This window comes from Pseudorca crassidens, chromosome 8 (genome assembly GCF_039906515.1).
Source record: "Pseudorca crassidens isolate mPseCra1 chromosome 8, mPseCra1.hap1, whole genome shotgun sequence".
NCBI classification, from domain to species: Eukaryota; Metazoa; Chordata; class Mammalia; order Artiodactyla; family Delphinidae; genus Pseudorca; species Pseudorca crassidens.
Window position 1 is genome coordinate 43,339,047 of NC_090303.1, and position 21,900 is coordinate 43,360,946.

At 33.8% G+C, this 21,900-nt stretch overlaps 1 protein-coding gene across 28 annotated transcripts in view; it reads right to left on the reverse strand.

Moving 5' to 3' along the window:
- Positions 1 to 21,900, reverse strand: part of PHF14 (PHD finger protein 14) — a 200,299-nt gene that overhangs the window by 89,453 nt on the left and 88,946 nt on the right. Inside the window, exon 17 of one of the 28 annotated variants that reach the window (XM_067746288.1) lies at positions 730 to 1,243. The exons of 26 other annotated variants lie outside the window; for them this stretch is intronic. In XM_067746288.1, the coding sequence (XP_067602389.1) occupies positions 1,234 to 1,243 (10 nt within the window). In that variant the 3' untranslated portion in view covers positions 730 to 1,233. One more of the 28 variants, XM_067746286.1, reaches the window with a different exon arrangement.

The window sequence follows — 21,900 nt, forward strand, 5'->3', positions numbered from 1 at the left end:
TCACAGTGTCTTTTATTGCTGTGGAATTACCCCAGAAGCCAAATTAGAAATTCTCAACCTGTTAATAATTTTCTTTCAGATTAAAATGGAAAGGAGATCCAGACCATTAAAATTATAAAACAAAGTAGTCTTATTTCCTCTACTCTGACTAAAATTAGATTATGACTTAGTCAGATCTAACTTAACTGACTCTGCATTGCCCAAGCAGTTAAAATTAGCAAAAATTAATGGTAAACATACATATTTTCAGATTAAAGATAATTCAGATTTCAATGAAGTAGGTACTATCCTTAGAAACACAACAGGAATGTTAAGGGTAATAAAACTCATTTAAGACTTTAAATATATCTTAACTCATAGAACAATACAGCCATGAAGAAAAAAATGAACTGAATTACTACACAAACTATAATAAAACAAAGTATGACAAAAACTACTATCCCGATCTATTGGGTGGGCCAAAAGTTTTATTTGTTTTTTTCCATAAGATGGCTCTAGTAGCACTTAGTTGTTTTTAATTTCATTCGAAACAATTTTGTTAGAGTGTATGTGACCGCTGTCATATCAGCGTGCATTTAAAAAAAAGACTTATCAAAATTGGTGAATTTTTGTGTAGCCATTTTAACGTTGAAGATGGAAGGAAAAAACCCCAACATTTTAAGCATATTATGCTTTATTATTTCAAGAAAGGTAAAAATGCAACTGAAACACAAAACAAGATTTGTGCATTGTAGGGAGAATGTGCTGTGACTGACTGAATGTGTCAAAAGTAGTTTGTGAAGTTTCGTGCTGGAGATTTCTCGCTGGACGATGCTCCATGGTCGGGTAGATCAGTTGAAGTTGACAGTGATCAAATTGAGACATTAACTGAGAACAATCAACGTTATACCATGCAGGAGATAGCCAACATACTCAAAATTTCCAAATCAAGCATTGAAAATCATCTGTACCAGCTTGGTTATGTTCATCACTTTGATGTTTGGGTTGCACATAAGTTAAGCGAAAAAAACCTTGACCGTATTTCCACATGCGATTCTCTACTTAAATGTAATGAAAACGTTCCGTTTTTAGAACAAATTGTGATGGGCAATGAAAAGTGGATACTGTACGATAATGTGGAATGGAAGAGATCGTGGCGCAAGGAAAATGAACCACCACCAACCACACCGAAGGCCGGTCTTCATCCAAAGGTGATGTTGTGTATATATGATGGGAGTGGAAGGGAGTCCTCTATTATGAGCTCCTTCTGGAAAACCAAAGGATTAATTCCAGCAAGTACCACTCCCAATTAGACCAACTGAAAGTAGCACTTGTCGAAAAGCGTCCAGATTTAGTCAACAGAAAACGCATAATCTTCCAGCAGGATAACGCAAGACCACATGCTTCTTTGATGACCAGGCAAAAACTGCTACAGCTTGGCTGGGAACTTCTGATTCATCCACCGTATTCACCAGACATTGCATCTTCAGATTTCAATTTATTTAGGTCTGTACAAAATTCTCTTAATGGAAAAAATTTTGATTCCCTGGAAGACTGTAAAAGGCACCTGGAACAGTTCTTTGCTCAAAAAGATAAAAAGTTTTGGGAAGATGGAATTATGAAGTTGCCTGAAAAACGGCAGAGAGTAGTGGAACAAAAGGGTGAATATGCTGGTCAATAAAGTTCCTGGCAAAAATGAAAAATGTGTCTTTTATTTTTACTTAAAAAACCGAGGGCACTTTTTGGCCAACCCAATAAATAAGGCTTTGACATTTTGTACACAAAAATAACGTAACTAAGCCAAGTTACCACTAATATCTGATGACTGTTACTCTAAAATATTAAATACGAATGCCTTTAATTAAAATCTGTAGATTCTCTATTCTCTACAGTTATGTAAAGGGCATACCATGTCATAAGCATGGAGCCTGGGACTGGGAATATTAAAATTAACTTAATTATTAAGATATGGTACTTATACACTAAGAATCATGGGTGGAACAAGAAATATAGACTAAATATAAATGACGGAGAAGCCCTCATTCCAGAGAAAAACAGGCGATCATTTCAGATAAGAGCAAGTTACAGTTAAAGCAAGATGGCATGAAACTAACAGGAAAGTTTTAGGAAGGAGAACTAGGTTATCTGGAGCTGTGAATAACTGAAATGAAGATAAAAAGACGGGGGTCAGGTTTGGAGGGCCTTAGAAGCCATGTTTTAAACTCTGGATTTACCTTGTAAGAAATGAGAAGCTTCTGGACAAATTTAAGTACAACATGAACAAATTCTTTATACAACTAGATGGAGACTGGTGACATTCAAACTAGTAAAGGTGCTGGTTACTGTAATAGACTAAGAGGGAGTTAATGAAGGCATATAACTTCTATTTCTATTCATTTAATCCTCACAGCAATTCCATGGATAGGAGTGATTACTATTCCCAGTTTATAAATGAGGAAACTAAGGCACAGAGAGAATATAACTAACTCAAAGTCAAAACTAATAACTACTGGCCGAGGATTTGAACCCAAATAATTTGGTTCCCAAATACAACTATTTGAACCACAGTTTTGCCACTGATAAGAACTGGAGTAAAACACTGAAACTATGAAAACCAAAAGTTTTAAGAAGGAACGTTGGTCACCAATGTTAAATGCTGAAATGAGACCAAATACGAAGAGTACATAGAAAATTAAAAGGCCATTGAATTTAGCAATTCAGAGTTTGCCAGTGACTTCTTCAATGAAAACAATAATTTTTGCCTCTGTAATCAACCACCAAACATATATTCAACTTCCTCAAGGTCCAATCACCAAACATGTATTCAACTTCCTCAAGGTCTGGAACACCATACAAAAGGTTACAACATTGACAAGTAGCTTCAACATGCTTGAAAATTTGCATTCTCAACACATAAAATTAACAAAATACAGTCTCTGTAAAACAAATTATGTTTTTAAATCAACAGAAGAATTTGACATATACTAGTAAAGCAAAATAACAGTTTTATATTATGCTAAGGCAAAAATGTAAAATAAATTATTTTTTAAAGACATAGTAACTCAGATCTTTAAAAATATTTCAAGCAAAACTGCACAAAGATCATCTAAAGGGCAAAGACAAATAATATGCACTGCCTGCTTAAATAACGTATGAGATATTAGTTGGTTGTCATAATAACACATATTAGTTTTTAGACATAAATATCACAACATACAAAAATTAAAATTTCAATTTTGCAAAAAGTACCATCAGCAAGCAAAGTACAAACACACACACAAAATACCTGAAAGAAAAGATCTGCAACTTATACAAAGATATGTGATAAACTCATTTTTAAAAAAGAGAAAACATCTCAATAAATAAAGAGGCACAGGATGTGGAAAGACAACACATGGATGAGAAAATCCAGATAGCTAATCAATATATGAATAAACACTCAACCTCACAGGCAGTCACAAAATAAAATCAGTGTCAATTTCTACCCACCAGACTCTCAAAAAGTTATGCAATAACATCCTCACACAATCATGTCTATTGGGAAAAGAAATAACAGTATCCATTAAAATGTAAAATATGCATATACTTTGGTCTAGCAAACTCAGTTTGGGATAGAAATCAAACAGAAAAAACCCATGAATTTCTACTTATAGGGAAATACTACAATTAATTATGGTACATCCACATTATTTTGTAGCTATTTAAAAGACTGGCTTAGTTCTATATTTACTGAAAAAGTCCATTATGTGTTCTCAAGTTAAAAAAAACAAAAAACAAATTTCAGAGTAAAGCCTACAAAAGCTATAGAAGGGAGAGAGGGAGGAGGCCAGCCAATGGGCCCTGAATTTTTTGTTTGCACATAGAAGAAAGAAGTATGGATGAATATACACTAAACTATGTCTGTTACCCCAAATGGACAGGGTTTTGAGTAAGTAGGGTGAAAATAACATTCCTCTATACACTTTTTATTTTTATTTTTTTTTTGGTACGCAGGCCTCTCACTGCTGTGGCCTCTCCCGTTGAGGAGCACAGGCTCCGGACGCGCAGGCTCAGCGGCCATGGCTCACGGGCCCAACCGCTCCACGGCATGTGGGATCCTCCTGCACCGGGGCACGAACCCATGTCCCCCGCAATGGCAAGCGGACTCTCAACCACTGCGCCACCAGGGAAGCCCTACACTTATTAGTTAAGTGATTACAAACAACATATATTGCTTTGGTACTTAAAAAACAACCTGATAAATTAATAAATGCGTTCTAAATCCAGTATGACAGTATCTCCGAAATAAAAGGTTATCTGTATACGCAAAACATTTGTTTTACTAATGGTTTTTATTTTTTCCAGAATGTATGTGTACTGTATGTGTGTATATATTTTCTTCCTGAACATGTTTAAGTTTTGTAATTATTTTTAACTACATTTTTAGCAAATAGTAATAGCTATGGAAATAGCATCTTATAAAGTATCTTTTTATATCTTACTTATGTAACGTTACAATCCCAAAAAACAACCATAAATTGTTTTATTTTAGGTCAAATAATTCTGCACAGATCTCTGCTTGAAACTACCTACTGCCATAAAAGGACTTCCCATCTTCCTGAGTATGCTTAAAAAGTCTCTTTTCTCTTCTGGAATGTCTTGCTCCATTCTTCCCTACTTACTTAAACCTACCCATTATTTTACAACTTCATTGGTTTTATTGCTTACCACTGTTTTTTTTGTTTTGTTTTGTTTTGTTTGTTTTTTTCTCAATTATCTTTCCGGGTAATCCTATACTGAGTTCCCATTACGTGGGAATTTTCAGAAAACACATTATTTCTATGTAACAAATTTCTGTGGCTTTCTGGTCCTGATGATGGAGAGAGCGGGTGGGTGGTGGGACGGGGTCAGGGGGAGAGGAAGGGAAGGAGGAGAAAGGAAGAAGGAAGAGGGAAGGAGAGTGAGAGGAAGGGGAACAAAGGAAAAAAGGAAGAAAGAGAAAAAGGAAAGGAAAGAAAAATAAAGGTATTCGTTCAGTAAGGTATACTTTAATTATATCACTAACAAGCCCCTAAGTCACTTTTAGTTGAAAACATATATCCACACTGCATATTGTTCTGATTAGTTCTTTTGATCTAGGTAACAGTTTGAAGATAAAGAATTGTTGAACTCAATGTAAACCCTTCCATTTTGTGACATTTGGAAGAAAGAGCAGCAGAATTAAAGCACGTCAGGAAACTAAACATAATGGACACTTAACAGAGTTCATAAAGAGCGACAGTCTCCTGTTTAAAAAGTTAGTCAGCTGGGAAAAAGGGCATACTGAGTGAGAAATTCCAAGTCAAATTTCCATTTCTTTAGTTGAAATTGCACCTTTTATGAATATTCTTATAATCCTGGGGGATGGGGGGGACCAAAGTAGTGTTTAGTCAAACACTATCTGATGTATCTTTTTATCAAAAGTGAGATTTTAAGAAATATGTATTTGCAAAATAAATTCCCAAGTTTTTGTTTTTGTTTTTTAAATAATTGTGTAGCAGGGCCCATATCCAGGCACTCCATATTAACATTAAAACTGAAAGTCCAATGCTGCAAGTCTTACAAAATATATTTTGGCAAGGTTCTTTCTCTTTCTCAGCGTGTTTTCATAGGTGCAAAAAAGCTTTGTACTACTTTTATGTGGGACAACTTTATGACTTCATTCCCAATAGAAATGTGCCCTCTCAAAGTTAATAGGCATTGATCTTTTAGACCAGTGATATTCGTATTTTGTTTCTCTGTAAAATCAGCTCTAGTAATATACATCTAAAGTGACAATAAAAAGTAGGACACTTTCTGGGTTACATGCGATATGTGCAGTCTATGTAATTACTGAACAAAGCTTTCCTATTTATTGACATGTCATTTCTGATCAAGAGTTACTAGGAAGGAAAAAAGAAGAGGGGAGAACAATGGAGGAAAAAAATTAACTTTAAAGAACAAACAACATTGATTTAAAGATATAATAAAACTAAATGATTTGTCTATCACAGTTAACATAAAATGTTAAGGGGTAAAAGCCATGTTCCTAAAACAAATTTAACTTATTTATTTTGAAAACAGATTCCTGTAATAGAATTCAGTGCTTGGTCACTCTTCCTCTACATTCCTATCCTAAACTTTGGTTTCTTTTTAATGAAAAAACGAGTCAGCAAAACAAAATGCCACCATTAAATCATTCTGCAACATTCTGTGTCAAAAATGTAATGGGAAATGCACACATCAAGGGAAAGGTTACTGTTCTGCCAGAACATCTTTTCACTTGGTTCATAGCTCATCCTTCTACATAACCGTGCAGGCACTACTGATGGTTTTCTCTCTCAGTTTAATGTGGCATTTGAAGGATTATGGCATTTTCAGGAAACCACAGTGCAGTGATTTTAGTGGTTATCTGACTGAAAGTGATACTGTGACTTAGAAAAACTGTGCTGTTTATGTGCAATGATAAAAGTCAGCTACCAAGTCATTTCACAATGTCAACCTAATTCTTGATTGTGTATTTTCTTACAGGAGGTCAGTCTAGAAAGTGAGTCTGGAATTGGAGAAAACTCATTTTAAATGGGAGCCTGCTGTGTACATGTATACTATATTTAACTTTAAATCCTATTAACTGCATTGTAATAGGAAGAGCTAATTCAGAAATTGATAATATTAATTCCTTCCAATTTAGGATAAGTGTAATTGCTTCTTGAAACTGTTTCACAAAAAGGATTAAAATGAAGAATTAAAAGAAAAATTAAGAACTAAAATGAAAAGGAACCATACATCATACATGTAAACCTATTAGGAGCTATAAAGCTACAGTAAATATGAGATATGCTATAAATATCCAAATAGCATGTTATTATTATCTATAAATGTTTTAGTCTATTTAAAAGCTCAATCTATAATATTTTGTTTTACAGAGTTAAGAAGAAAAAAAACTTTTCAGATTGAAAGAAAACATTTTCTACTATAAACCATTCCTCACAAACCTATATCTCAATTAGTAAAAAATGAAAAGTGGCTGCCTTATAATTAACTCATATGTTTCTGGTAGGCTATGACCTATAAAGTATATAACTGAATTAAAATTAGAAAAAATATTATGAGTTAATACAATAAAAAATAGCACTGTTGGTGGGAGGTTTATGCTGTAAATTATTCAGAATCCCAGAATTTCTTTCTCTTTTTCTTCATTCCTATGGTATAATAAAATCATAGAATGTGAAAATTAAAAAGGATTTTCAAATCAATCTAACACACTGCTCATTTTATGAGACAACTGGTTCCCAGAAAAGTTATCTGCATCCTCATGGTTGACACAGTCTTCAACCTCCCAATTTTAGCCCTATACCTTCCCCACCGTTTTTCCTGGTTAGTTACCTAATTAAGTTGTCAAGTGAGGTTCATTTTTTGAGCCTATTAAGATAAATACTAAATGCACTACCACAAAAAAAAAGAGAGAGAGAGAAACTGTCCTTAATAAGCAAGAAAATTATATTCTTGGTTTTCCTAATTAACAACCTCTCCATATACGTCAACAACATTAAGTAGAAAAGTAGAGTTATACTAACAACACATATCACATATAAAGAATAAGTGAATCAGGTGAAATGAGGGAAAAAATGAGGCTTGAAATCTTCTCATTTTTATCTTGAATCGTGAAATAGAGATAGAAATATGAAAGCATTGTTTAAATACAACAATGTTATAATACAGACACACACACACACACACACACACACACGCACGCACGTTTTAAAACCTGAACAAGATCACCCTAAGGTTATATAATTCTGAGGTTATGTATTTCTTGAGATTTAAGTCTCTGTTTCACATATGCTGAAGAAGGAATCAAGTTGATGCAAAACTTCTCAACTAAGGAACAAACTGACATTTATTTTATGAAGATTCTGAAATAACAATGTTCTTGTTTGCTAAGCTCACTAAATTTCAAAGGACTGCAATTCTTTGTCTATTATCTTGTATTGTTCTACTCATTTAAATGACCTCTCTTCTCAAAACAAAACAAAACCCTCAGATCACAGGTAATCAAGAGGCTATCTGTGAGGTATATCTATTCTCCAAATTTGATCTACCAAATGTAATTACACTGTGCTGTCATCTTTCCCCACCCCCGCACAACTGGTGGTTAATGCAAATACTCACCTCTCTAAAATTTCACATCATTGTGCCTGTATACTCAGATTTCTTCATCTATAATTAGAGCGATGTGCGTTGTTCTTCAAGATAGAGGGACTACAAAAGCATTCAGTAAATAGATGATCACAATTAAAATTACTTGTGACCAAAAAGGTAAAAATATAGATGGCATAACAGATCTTCACAAATAGCAACTTCAATTAATATATATGGTATTATGTATCATATGTGTGAATTAAGTATGTACACATATGCCATTTTAATGTGTGTATATATAACATAAATACAATGTAAATATATTATATTCATTCATATACATGAATGAATATAATGTTCATATATCCTTCAATCTTAAAGTTATTTGTAAAAGATGTAACTTGCAGCTAAAAAAGGACAGAGTATATTTTGTTAAAAGCAAATGTCCCAGGGACTTCCCTGGTAGTCCGGTGGTAAAGAATCCGCCTTCCAATGCAGGGTACTTGGGTTCGATCCCTGGTCAGGGAACTAAGATTCCACATGCCACGAGGCAACTAAGCCCGTGTGTCACAACTACTGAGCTGGTGTGCCTCAAACTACAGAGCCCACGCACTCTGTAGCCCATGCACCACAACTAGAGAGAAGCCCATCCATGCACCACAACTAGCAAGAAGCCTGCATGCCACAACGAAGAGCCCGCGCTGCAGTGAAAGATCCCGCATGCCTCAACTAAGACCCAACACAGCCGAAAACAAAATAAAAAACAAAAAACACAAATGTCCCAGAGATAAACATCTACAAAGGTCGGATTTATTATGAGTGCTATGATCCTCATTTAATATAAATACAAATAAAGGATAATTTAATAACATCTAAAGTTAAAAAGGAAAAGTAGTTATTTAAATAGGTCCTTTTAATATCAAAGAAAATCAAATAGCATAGTTAGAAGAATAAAGATTATAGCACTGCAATCTCAATGAACATCAAATAGTCTTGAAAACCATAATATAAACAGAACATCAGATATGATCTTGAAAGAGATGTCATCATTTAGCCTGAAACAAATACATTTAACAAAGGCAAGTTTTATTCTACCAGGGAGCTGAAATGTAAATTTATGTTGAGACTGTATAGGTTAAGAGCATAGGCTCTGGAGCCAGACTACCTGAATCTGAGTGATTCTCTACTTTCTTTTGGGAAGTTATTTAAGCTCCCTATGCCTTAGTTTCTCTGACAATTCAAAGGAGATAATACTACTGCTCACCTAACAGGGAAGCTGTAAGGATTAAATGATTCAAAATGTATACATGAGGTACCTGACCCATAGTAAGCATTATATAAATGGTTTATTACAGTTGTCATTTGCATATATAAGGCATTTAGAATTCTCTAACACTTGTGCCAAGCCACTTTCTTGTATTTATCTCAATTAATCCTCCAACAATGTATGGGTTAGGTACTACTGATTATGGTTATTTTACAGATAAAGAAACTAAGCCACAGGGAACATAAAGGCAGAGTTCACAAATAACAGAAACAGGTTTCATACCCAGCAGTGTCTATAAATCCCCACTTAATCATCCATTATATAAAACTCTCTCCCAAAATGTAGAAAGACTTTAAAATTTAATAACATTTAGGCTCGTCACATAAATTTAGCAGGCTTGTTTTAAAAACATCCAATGTAAAATATCAAGCTGAAGAAGGAATGAAATGGAGTAATTTGTTCACATTTCAAGACTCACTTTAATTAGAAATATCTCTTTAATTAGAAATTCCTTTGTTAAACAAAAAACAGATTCAATGACAGCTGTTCAAGATGGTATGGCAGGCTTTATTTAGGACCATCATGATAGATTTAAGAACCACTGCAATGGGATTTTATATTGGGGGAGAAAGATTGGGCTCAACTCTGAATACAGTACGGGCAAGTGGGAATTTATAGCCAAAGAACACAGTGGGGATCAGTGGATAGAAAATTAGTAAGCGGAAACATCAGGGCTAAGGGGGTTCTGGCTAAACTGACCTAAAAGGATTTTTGCTTAAGACAGGCCAAGGTGATCAGAATAGTAGAGGATGAGGAACCTGATCAGGTATCTAGGGTGATCAGATATCAAGGGTGGGGGGTTCTGCTTAAAGTAACTTAGCAGGGTTCTTGCTAACACTGGACTTTATAAGGAAATATACAGATGAGCTGAGGAGAAAGTTCAGTAACCTGACTAAAGTTTCCTCTAAAAAAGAATCTTTGTTGCCTTTAGTGCATTAAACTTTTTTTGAAAAAAAAAAAAAACCCAAAACTAGAAACATGTATAAGCATAATATTAAGATGAAAAAAAAAAAAAAAAGGATCAGGAAAGGAATAGGCTATGAGGAACCAGAGACAAGAGAACATTTGCCATGGTTGTCTGGGGCTGGGGTGGAAGCTAGGATTTACAGTGTAGAGGCACAGCACTTTTTGAGGTGATGGAATTGCTCTAAAATAGGATTGTAGTGATAGCTGAACACTTCTATAAATTTATTAAAAATTACTACAGTCTACACTTAAAATGGCTGAATTTGTATGGTATGAAAATGAGATCTCAATATAGTTATTTTAAAAAAGAAAAGAGATATTTGCTCTTTATCAAAGGAAGTACGCTTTATCAAAGGAAATAACTTCCACTCCTCTCTAGCTAAATGAGAGAAAGGGCAACAAGAATGGCTTCCACTCTAAGAGACTTGATCATTAATCATATTCTACACAGTTACAGAATACTCTAGCAAGAGATTCTGAAAGTAGGTGTTTACAGGAGAGCTGTGACGGAATGTAAACACATAGGCAGTATTTATTTGGGAACTTGGAATATCACATAACCTTTAAATATCAGAGCTAGTGTGTTAGACCTCAGAGATGATATAGCCTGATATCTTCTCCAGTAAAATAAGAAAACTGAGATCCATAGAGATTAAGTGACTTGCCAGCACTGGCAAGTGAGAAGCTTGGACTAATTGAGATCTCCTACTCTGAGTGAAGTAATCGCAGTCAATCAGAAACCATTTTTTACCACTCTTTTTTGCTGTTGTTTGCAACATATATATACTATTTTAAAGTTTGTTTTTAATAATTAAAAATGAAAAGAAACAATCAATTTGGACTTAAAGAAATGTCTCTGCCCTCAAAGAGATTACATACTATTTCAGTGTATAAAGCTGCAATGCATACAGATTTAGCAATGCATCAGTAAACAATTTAATAAGCATTTATTCTGAATTAACTTCTTGTGCCATATTGTATAAACTAAGGAAATCATCATGACTAAATAGAAGGCCTGACCTAATCTAGTGAAAAAAGTAAAAATTCACAGACAATTTGCAAGCAAGTGGATAACAGCATGATGTGGGATTTTATGTGGGTCCCAAGGGCAATCAAAGTAAGAAAAAGATCATTATGGGATCATGTAAGTCTGGAAGGATACATGAAAGAAGTAAATACTGACCTAGTATTAGAAGGAAGAAGAGAATATGATCCGAAATATTATAGGAAGCTGGAAAGTCTCAAGCAAATAGTTGTAGTGCACATTCAAAATAAAAGCAAGACTAAAGAAAAGAAGCAACTTCCAACTGAAATGAAATGAATAAAATGCTTGAAAAAACACGCTTACCAAAACTAGCATAAGACAGAAGAAAAAATTTCAATAGCTCTATTACCTATTTTAAAAATTGAATTAATTACCAAAAACGTCCCAACAAAGAAACTCTGGTCCAGATAGTTTCATTGAGGAATTCAATGAAAACTCAATGAAGAAATAAAATCAATCAAAAATGCTTCAAAAAAAAAAAAACAGAATACTTTGTAACACCTTTTAGAAGGCCAATATAACCTGATAACAAAACCTGATAAAGACTTAAGAAATTAAAAGAATAATACTTTCGTGAATAGAGACACAAAACCCTTATCAAAATATTAGCAAATGAAATCCAAAAAATAAAAAATACACATATAAAAGAGGCAATACCTCACGACCAAGAGGGGTTTACCCCAGGACTGTAAGGCTGATCTAACTTTTGAGGCCTCTTTCCGTGGGGAATGGAAAAGCCAGACTGAAAGACTGCTTGTGCACCTCTGCCAAGATCTCCTCATTGAGGGGTCTTAAAGACACTTTGCTCCACCGACTCAGTACTGTTCTATTGCCTACCGCTTCTCCTTTTCCTCCCCTCCAGCCCCTGGGTCCATTAAACAGCAAGGACCTTCTGTCCAGGCTGCCTCAGTAGTGACCTTAATGCCCCAACCCCTCCCCATTTCGGCACCGATCCACTAGACCCTTATCAGTGGGGGGAAATGGAACATTCTGGGAACCAGCAACCTTTCCTAAACGTTTGGCCTCTTGCTTATACTACTGCAACAAATTAATAATTTTAATTGTAACTTTCAGCTTGGCTTGTGATCCTAATTGACTACCTCAACTCCTGGTAGCTCTCAAAACTTGCATAAACAGTTAAAAGAAATCATATTTTATTCTTATACAATAGCATCAAAAAACATTAAATACTTAGGAATACATTTAATAATAGACATACAAGACTTCTACAATGAAAACTACAAAAACATCCAATGAGAAAAAATAATGGATATCTGAAAATCTGAATAAATGTAGAGATATACCTAGTTCATGGATCAGAAAACAATACTGTTAAGATGTTAATGTTCCCCCAAATTCATCCATGTATTCAACACAAAGCTAATCAAAATCCCAGTAGGCTTCTTTTGAAAAAATTTGGTTAAATATACATAAAACTTACCATTTTAACCATTTTTAAGTGTATATTTCTGAAGCATTAAGTATTTTCACACTGTTGTGCAACCATCACCACCAACCATCTCCAGAACTTTTTCATTTTACCCAACTGAAACTCTGTACCCATTAAACACTAACTCCACAGTCACTCTGCTCCTGGCAACCACCATTCTATTTTCTTTCCCTATGAACTTGACTAAGTATCCCATATTAAGTAGAATCATACAACATTTGTTCTTTTGTGACTGGCTTATTTCACTCAGCATAAGGTCTCCAATGTTCATCCATGTTACAGCATGCGTCAGAATTTCCTTCCTTGTTATGGTTGAATAATATCCCACTGTACGCATATACCACATTTTGTTTATCCATCCATCCACTGATGGACACTTGGGTTGCTTCCACCATTCGGCTACTGCCAGTAATGCTGCCATGAATATGAATGTACAGTATCTCTTTAAGTCCCTGCTTTCAATTCTTTTGGGTATACACTCAGAAATGAAATTCCTTCTTCTCCACATCCTCCCCAAAACTTATTTTTCGACTTTTGTTTGTTTGTTTAATAATAGCCATTTTAATGGGTCTGAAGCAGTATCTCATTGTGGTTTTGATTTGAGTTACACTAATGATTAATGTTTAGCATCTTTTCATGTGCTTATTACTCATTTGTATATCTTCTTTGGAGAAATGTCTATTCAAGTCCTTTGCTCATTTTTAATCAGGTTTTTTCCTTATTGCTGTGAATGATTTCTTGTGCTTTTTATATTCTTGATATCAATACCTCATCAGATATATGATTTGCAAATATCTCTCCCATTTTGTGGGTTGCCTTTTCACTCTGTTGATAGATTCTTTTGATACACAAACATTTTTAATTTTGAATGAAGTCCAACTTATATATTTTTGTTGTTGCTGTTGCTGCCTGTGCTTTTTTGGTATTATATACAGACTTTATTCTTTTCAATGAAAATAAAAAGCTCTTTCTAACACATATGAAAATGCAAAGGATCCAGAAAAACAAAAGAGCTTATCATAAGGCCCCAAGAATCAAGACGACTGGTACTGGCACAGAAATAAGTACATAGCTTGATGGAACACAACACAAAGTCTAGAAATCGACCCTCATTTAAAAAGTCGATTGATATTTAACAGTGGAACCAAAGCAACTTAATGTGGAAAGGCAAGCGTTTTCAACAAATGGCGCTGGAAAACTGGAAACCCACATGGGATAATAAACAAACCTTCCTTAACTCTACCTGAGACCATAAAAATTAATGTCAGATGAATCACATATCTCAATATAAAAGATAAATCATAAAGCTTCTAGAAGAAAACGAAGGAGATAATTTTTGTGACCTGGACCTAGGCCAAGACTTCTTAGATAGGAAACAAGAGCAATAATCATAAAAGTTGCTAAACTGGACTTAGTAAAATTAGTAACTTCTGCTCTTTAACACCATTAAGAAAATGAATAGGCAGGCCATAGATAAGGAGCATATGTTTGAAAAACATGCATTTGTAAAAAAACTTAAATCCAGAACATATTAAAAGTTCCTATAACTCAATACTAAACATACAACCCAATTTTTTTTTTAATCAGCAAAAGAATTAGTTCACAAAGGAAGACATACAAATAGCCAGTGAGCACATGAAAATGTGCTCAACATCATTATACATCAGGGTAATGCAAACTAAAACCACAGTGGGATTCCCTCACACACTCATTAAAATGGCAGACATCAAATAAATACTAAACATGCCAGTTATATGAAACTCTATAGGAGGCAACTTATAAGGGAAAAAAATAGAAAAGTGGTTGCCTTTGAGAAGAGGGACTGACCAGGAAAGGGCACAGCTTTTGGGGAGTGATGAAAATGTTCTATACTTTGATAGAAATGGGGGTTACATGAGTGCATGCTTTTGTTAAAATTCACTACTTTATTCACTTAACATTTAGGCATTTCATTGTATGTAACTTTTACCACACACACACACCCAAACAACTACTGAACTTAGATTTACTTTTTTGCCGTGGTTTGGGTTGGCAATTCTGAAACTACTTCCTATATATTCTAAGCTTGAGCAAATAGGAAAATATATTGTCCTGAGACCTAAATCGGACAAGACAATTTATAAATACATTTTAATAATTGAAAAAAATATTTCCATGAAACTGTTTAAGCTTGTTTCATCATTAATTCAGAATTTACAACTTTTGGGAAGTTGAATTATTGTTTCTCTAAGTAGTTTACACAGTCTGGATTTAAAAACACTGAAACAAAGCACATGTAATTACGTTTCTAAGTAGATACAGCCATTTTTGTTACTTGATTTTTAATTTTTTGGTCTATACCGAAATTACTAAGATCATATTTTGTCAAAATACCTATTTAAAAAAACATATCAGGAAGGGTGATACATTATGAAACTTTAAGTAGTTGTAATATTTGCATTTTTTCCTACTTATCTTTGACAAAAAAAAAGAAAGAAAACTATCTTTTGTTTATTAATGCTCAGGCTGATTTCTTCACACATTCTAGCATTATTCATATATTAAATATTGGCATTCTTAGAGAGTTTTACTTCTGGTATTAAGCTGATTCAATTAACTAGTTGTTTTTTTTTTTAAGTTAATACAATTAAATGACCTGGTTTTCAAAAACTATAATAAACTTTCAAAACTAAAGTAGAACGGATAATTTATTGTTTTTAAATCAAAAACCTTAAAAATGAACTGTTAAACAAAATGAAAATTTAGAAATATTGTCTCAAAATAGGGACATAATTATGTTAAACCCTCCAGAATGTGACAGAAATACGTGTCCTGAATTTTATTGAATTTCAATTTTACTTAAGCATTAGATGATGTTATTGTTTGGTATTCATATCAGAATTTCCTTGAAAAGCTGTTTCTATAAACTATTTCTTATAATGCTTATTTAAAAAATAACGTAAATGTAAAAGTTTTTTAAACAGTTAAAAATCTAAGAAAACAAAGTTTCAGGTCATAATTATATTCCTTTGTTTAAATTTTCAAATAATTCCTAATGCTTCATCAGCCTGTATTTAGAATGCTACACTTATCTTCCCTTTTTTTTTTTTTTAGCGGTACATGGGCCTCTCACTGTTGTGGCCTCTCCCGTTGCGGAGCACAGGCTCCGGACGCACAGGCTCAGAGGCCATGGCTCACGGGCCCAGCCGCTCCGCGGCATGTGGGATCTTCCCGGACCTGGGCACGAACCCGTGTCCCCTGCATCGGCAGGCGGACTCTCAACCACCGCGCCACCGGGGAAGCCCTATCTTCCCTGTTAAAAGAATTAGGCAGCATATTTCCACAGGCTATGGGTTACAATAAGTCTATATGCTTTCTGAGACATCTTGATATGCTACTTTATCTTTGCCTTGTATATTAAATCTATTTTTAGATCAGATTTTTATTTTAAATCTATTTTATATTAAAAATAAAAATTAGGAAGATTTAATATCTGGCCAATGATTCCTTAACGCAACCTCCTATGAAGTGTGTAAGTCACTAACCACCATGGGGAGGCACCCCTTGCTCAGTGACTTGGAGTAAGAACATGGGAGCTGTAAAGATAAGTAAAACAGAGATCTTGCCTTTAAGATGGTCATACTTTCAAGTGAAACATATTCCAGAGCTAACAGCAGTGAAACTTCAAGAAAGAGGCATATCACACAGGACATCAGGGTGACAAGAGGGGATATATTTTACCACACACAATTGAAAGAAATATTAGAAATCTAAACTTTGGAAACAATCCTTTAGAATACAGTAATTTGTACTATACCAATCACTGACTCAGGGTTACAAGACAAAACAAAACAAAAACCTAAAACCTATCCCTGAAATTGTTGGTAGAAGTAAGGAAAAGAAACAGAAGATTAGCCAGAAATGTCTTTGTGCAGGAAATGTTTTTAATAATTTGAAATTTATTAGATGACAAATAATTTTAAAATTTCTATTTGTTTCTAAGTTCTAATTTATAAGTATCCAAATAATATACATTTGCACCATCACTTTACAATCATTTGATATTCCTACATGAATAAGCAAATTTTACCATTTAGAGTGATTATTATGTGATAAACTGCATAAAAAACAGTAAACTGGTAAGTCTATAATCAAAATAAAATAATTCATTGTATTTGTTTTAAGCAACCTATCAAATGCAATCTTAAGTGTTCTTAAAAGAAATGAAACTAGGTTTCATTTCATTCACTAAAACAATCTATTTAAAGTGACCTTATATTCTGTGAACACAGTAACTAAAGTTACAACTAAACCTTGCTCTGTTGGTCTAATCAAATCTCTGGGGGAAAACACCCCTTACTATGACCCAGGCAGTCTATAAGCCTCCATACCAGTGAGAACAGGACACGTAATTAAAAATTTAAAAATCTGATTTATCAAAGAGACTAATATTTGAAATAAAAATCTGATAAATATGAATTTGTGCTGGTGCTCCTAATAACTTATGATACCATCAAATTTGGTTTTGGGGAAGGCACTCAGAAGCTATATGTTTAAATTGTGAAATAAATAAAAGTGCTAACAACAGTGTTAACAGACCAAACAAACATCCTAACCTTGTAACCAAAATGGTTCAATATCTATATAACTTGCCATATCTTCAAATAAGGAAGAGAATACAGCAAACATTTAATGGTGTAAACTTAGCTATAAAAGTAAAATAGCTTCATAGATCATTTCCTACCTTCACTGCTTCTAAGTAATGGCCACAATACAAGATAAAAATTAAAGATGCTATTTAAGAGGACCAATGGATTTTAAGGTTCTTAGTTTTAGGAGACCTTTTTGCTCCTTCCTATCTCCCATTAAGTAATAAAATGTGTCACAATGAGTTTACACAGTTAAGATAAAATTTGAGGCCTACAAGTTTGGTCTTATTCCTAATTTGATAGTTTAATGAAGAATTATAGAGAAGAAAAGCCTATCTACCTCTAAAATCTATCCTTTGAAAATTAAATATGTTCAAAAAGAAGAATCATTTCTACTGTCACATGAGTGTATCAACTAATCTCAACTCTGTGATTCCTAGTTCTTTACCTAAGACACAGAAAAAACTCATCCACTATTCTTTAGTGACAGGAAAGTAATCCTCCTTTATTAAGCCTTTTAAACGTCTTCATCAAATACTTACACTGAGTGACCAATTTGTTCTAGGAATAAATTATAATAGTAAAAGGTTTTTTTTTAAATTAATTCGGCAAAGAATAATCAGTCACTACTTATGTGGCACAGTCATTCATTTACCAAGCATTTACTGAGCATTAAATGTCCCAGGAACTGTGGAAGCAAAACCAAGTAAGATATCACTAAAGGCTCAAAACTACCTCCAACAATGAATATCCACAGCAAGGAGATAAATACCCCAAAAGACCTCACAATTCCAAGACAGTTTCAATTTGGCCTTCAGCATTTAATTGCACTAAATAACATAAAGGAATATATTTTCGACTGTAAACTTTGCAGACAAATTTTAATTAAGTTTAAAAAGTAGATGGCAAAAATAGGAAGCACTATTTTTTTAAAAAAAATCCATATGATACTGTAAACCATCTTTGTCTTTAACACCTTGTGGTAATTTTCATATTTCCCATGTTTAGCGGAAATAGTTTATTAGTCTAATCGTTTTAGGGAACGTGTTTCAACAAATTCAAATTTTTTGTCCTCCATATTTCAGGAATAATTAAATAAAAAAACATGCACATTCTCTGAAAAGTAAAAAATATGCATTTATATTATTACTGTATCATATTTACCAACAGGAACCCTTATTTCAGAGCCCACATATATGTATTCTTTTTCTTTTTCTTTTTCTTTTTTTTTGGCGGTACGCAGGCCTCTCACTGTTGTGGCCTCTCCAGTTGCGGAGCACAGGCTCCGGATGCGCAGGCTCAGCGGCCATGGCTCACGGGCCCAGCCGCTCTGCGGCATGTGGTATCTTCCTGAACTGGGGGACGAACCCATGTCCCCTGCATCGGCAGGTGGACTCTCAGCCACTGCGCCACCAGGGAAGCCCTGTATTCTTTAAATTACTAAGTAATACCACTGCCCTACTATTTCATACAGAATTACTCACAAACCTTGTAATGGAACATAGTACAATTCTTATCATGTACAACAGATGGAAAAACTAAGACCCAGAAATACTAAATTACTTGCCAAAGGCCTGAGAAAAACTTAAAGACAAAACAGAAAATAACATTTGGAACCTATTATTACAGTTAACTGATAAATTGAATGCAATTTCCTAGTGATATTAAAAATTATACATGTAAATTAATGTATACATATATACAAATAACTGAAATAGAAAGGAAAAAAAATAAGAAAGAAATTTTTTATACAGCCTGAATTACATAGAGAAGTGTGGTTTCAAAATCAAAACTGCTAAACTGCTGATTCTAAAGAGTCATGTATATTAGTTCAGAGGAACTTGAGAAAATACAGTAAATTCAATAAAAAATTAAGTAAATTAATTAAATTATGATCCAAGAAGTTTAATTTTATAAGAGAACTTAATAGACATACATAGTAAGTATAATGATCAAGCACTGAAATATATCTTTAGGGAAAATAAAGTGTAATTTAAAATGTCTTAAAATAAAGTTAAAAATAGCGTGTATACATAATATTTAAGATGCAACTTAATCATAAAAGTGTGCGCTTTTGGGGCAGATTTGCAAAAATGATGGTGCCAATTACTAAATAAAAGAGATGTTAAGGGAAATGGCAGATATTAGCTTATGAGTACCTTTTTAAACACATGAAATTCTACATAAAATTCTTCTTTATCCTAAGAGCAAAGTGCTTAAACTGAATGTGTGTGTGTGTGTGTGTGTGTGTGTACATATTTAAAGAACAATCATATTATAACCATAAAACACTTGATGGCACTGCTTTATATCCAGCTTGTTTTATCCTCAGAAACATTATCAATATATAATATTTATAAAACATTTAATTCCCTCTTCATAACCTTTTTAAAATCTTTGCATAAAATCTGTGATGTTATCTTCTTAACAAGGCAAAACCAAGGAAAAAGACTTTGTATATCCATCATTTCTAGAGTAACAAAAATATCTTTACCTTTCACGAGACTTTCACAAAAACCCCAGACACTGTAATGTTATAATAATGTAATTAAGGATGAAAATTTTATAACAGGAACTAATTAAATGAGAGGAAAGGCTAATATTAATTAAAAATCTTATCAAGAATCAAAGAAAGATGATACTTTTTTTTTTTTTTTTTTTTGCGGTACGCGGGCCTCTCACTGTTGTGGCCTCTCCCGTTGTGCAGCACAGGCTCCGGACATGCAGGCTCAGCGGCCATGGCTCACGGGCCCAGCCGCTCCGCGGCATGTGGGATCTTCCCGGACCGGGGCACGAACCCATGTCCCCTGAATCGGCAGGCGGACTCTCAACCACTGCACCACCAGGGAAGCCCAATACCTATTTTTTTTAAAACAACTATATAATACAATGTCTTGGAGATGCTCTTGTATTAAGTGGCTTTTAAAATAAAATTGTACTTATTTCCTAGGTTCTTTCTTTCAAATACATGACCAAAAAAATAAAATAAAAACCTGGCAAAAACATATAGGGCCTATAGCAACAAGGCCTGAATCAAGCTACTATCTTAAAAAAAAAAAATTAGAGGTAGATATTTACATAGGTTTAAGTAATTAAAGAGTATAACCAGGTCTCTTAAGTTTTTAACTAGTGTTTCAAAATGATCATGCCCTATAATGCCACCCTCAACCCCCATGGGAATTTTCTTCTAGACTGAATTTTTCTTCATTACGTAAGACTGTTTTTATAATTTTTTCTTCTGTTTATTTTTGTTGTTTTATGTACTCCACTCTGTTATGCTTATGCTTTCTTTTTTTTACACAAATCAGAAAATTATGTTGCAGTCAGAATTATTCATGTGTATCTTCTGACATTAGAACTAATTTACCTTAAACTTAAATGAGTTTAACCTCCAGGAGAGCTCTCATGATATTCTACATAAACTACTTCAAAAAACAGTGGCCTAATATGATAGACTTTCTCAACTTTGTTGAAGCACTTTGTATTTCTTTACTGGAATTTTTACTTTCTCATTACCTTCCTCAGCGACATTATAAAAACCTCATGAAATTTAAAACCAGGTGCCTTTACTTGAGGAATTAAAACAAACAAATTATACTTTTAATGACATCATTTTGGAAGCAAATATTTAAAATCCTGTAACAGTACTAATATGCATTTTATCAACTTACTCTTTTTGAAACATTTAATTTCTGTGCCATGAGTTAGTTCAATAGGGCTTTATCAAAAGACAATTTTTGAAGGAAATCAGAAAGCGTTCCTGTAACATACTAAAAGATTCTTTGTGTCACTGTCCTTTGAAAAGAGGATACCTCTTTTATTTAGATGAGGTCTCCTTTTGATCACCCCCCCCACTCCTTCATCTCACCCAGGGCTTTGAGCAATTTCTTCATCTCAGCAAGAGAGGCAAATGGCTAAAATTAGCAGTCTCTGGACCCTCAGGAATAGCCACTGTGCCGTATCAGCTGAGATTCCTGATTAGAATTATGTCTGATTTAAAAAAAAAAAAAAGTAACAGAACAAAACAAAGAAGCAAAGAAGAAAACCAAACAAAAAACAAAAAATGTCTATCTAGGCCATCTTTTCACCTTTCTTTATTTCATAAGAGAGAAGCATTTAACACATTGTTTTGAAAAATGATAAGGAAGTGCTAACGAAGTTTTTGTCAAGAAAAAGTATCTGTCATCATTATCTCTAATAAACTTCAACTTTTATAACATGCTAACAGAACTTAGTAATTTTATTGTTTTATGAGATAAAACATAATAATCTTAGCACAAAGGGTTTGGATCAAATTATATATTTTTGTGGCCTCTATATGCAGAGCACGGTCAACTTCTCTTGTCAATGGGAAATTAATTCTCTT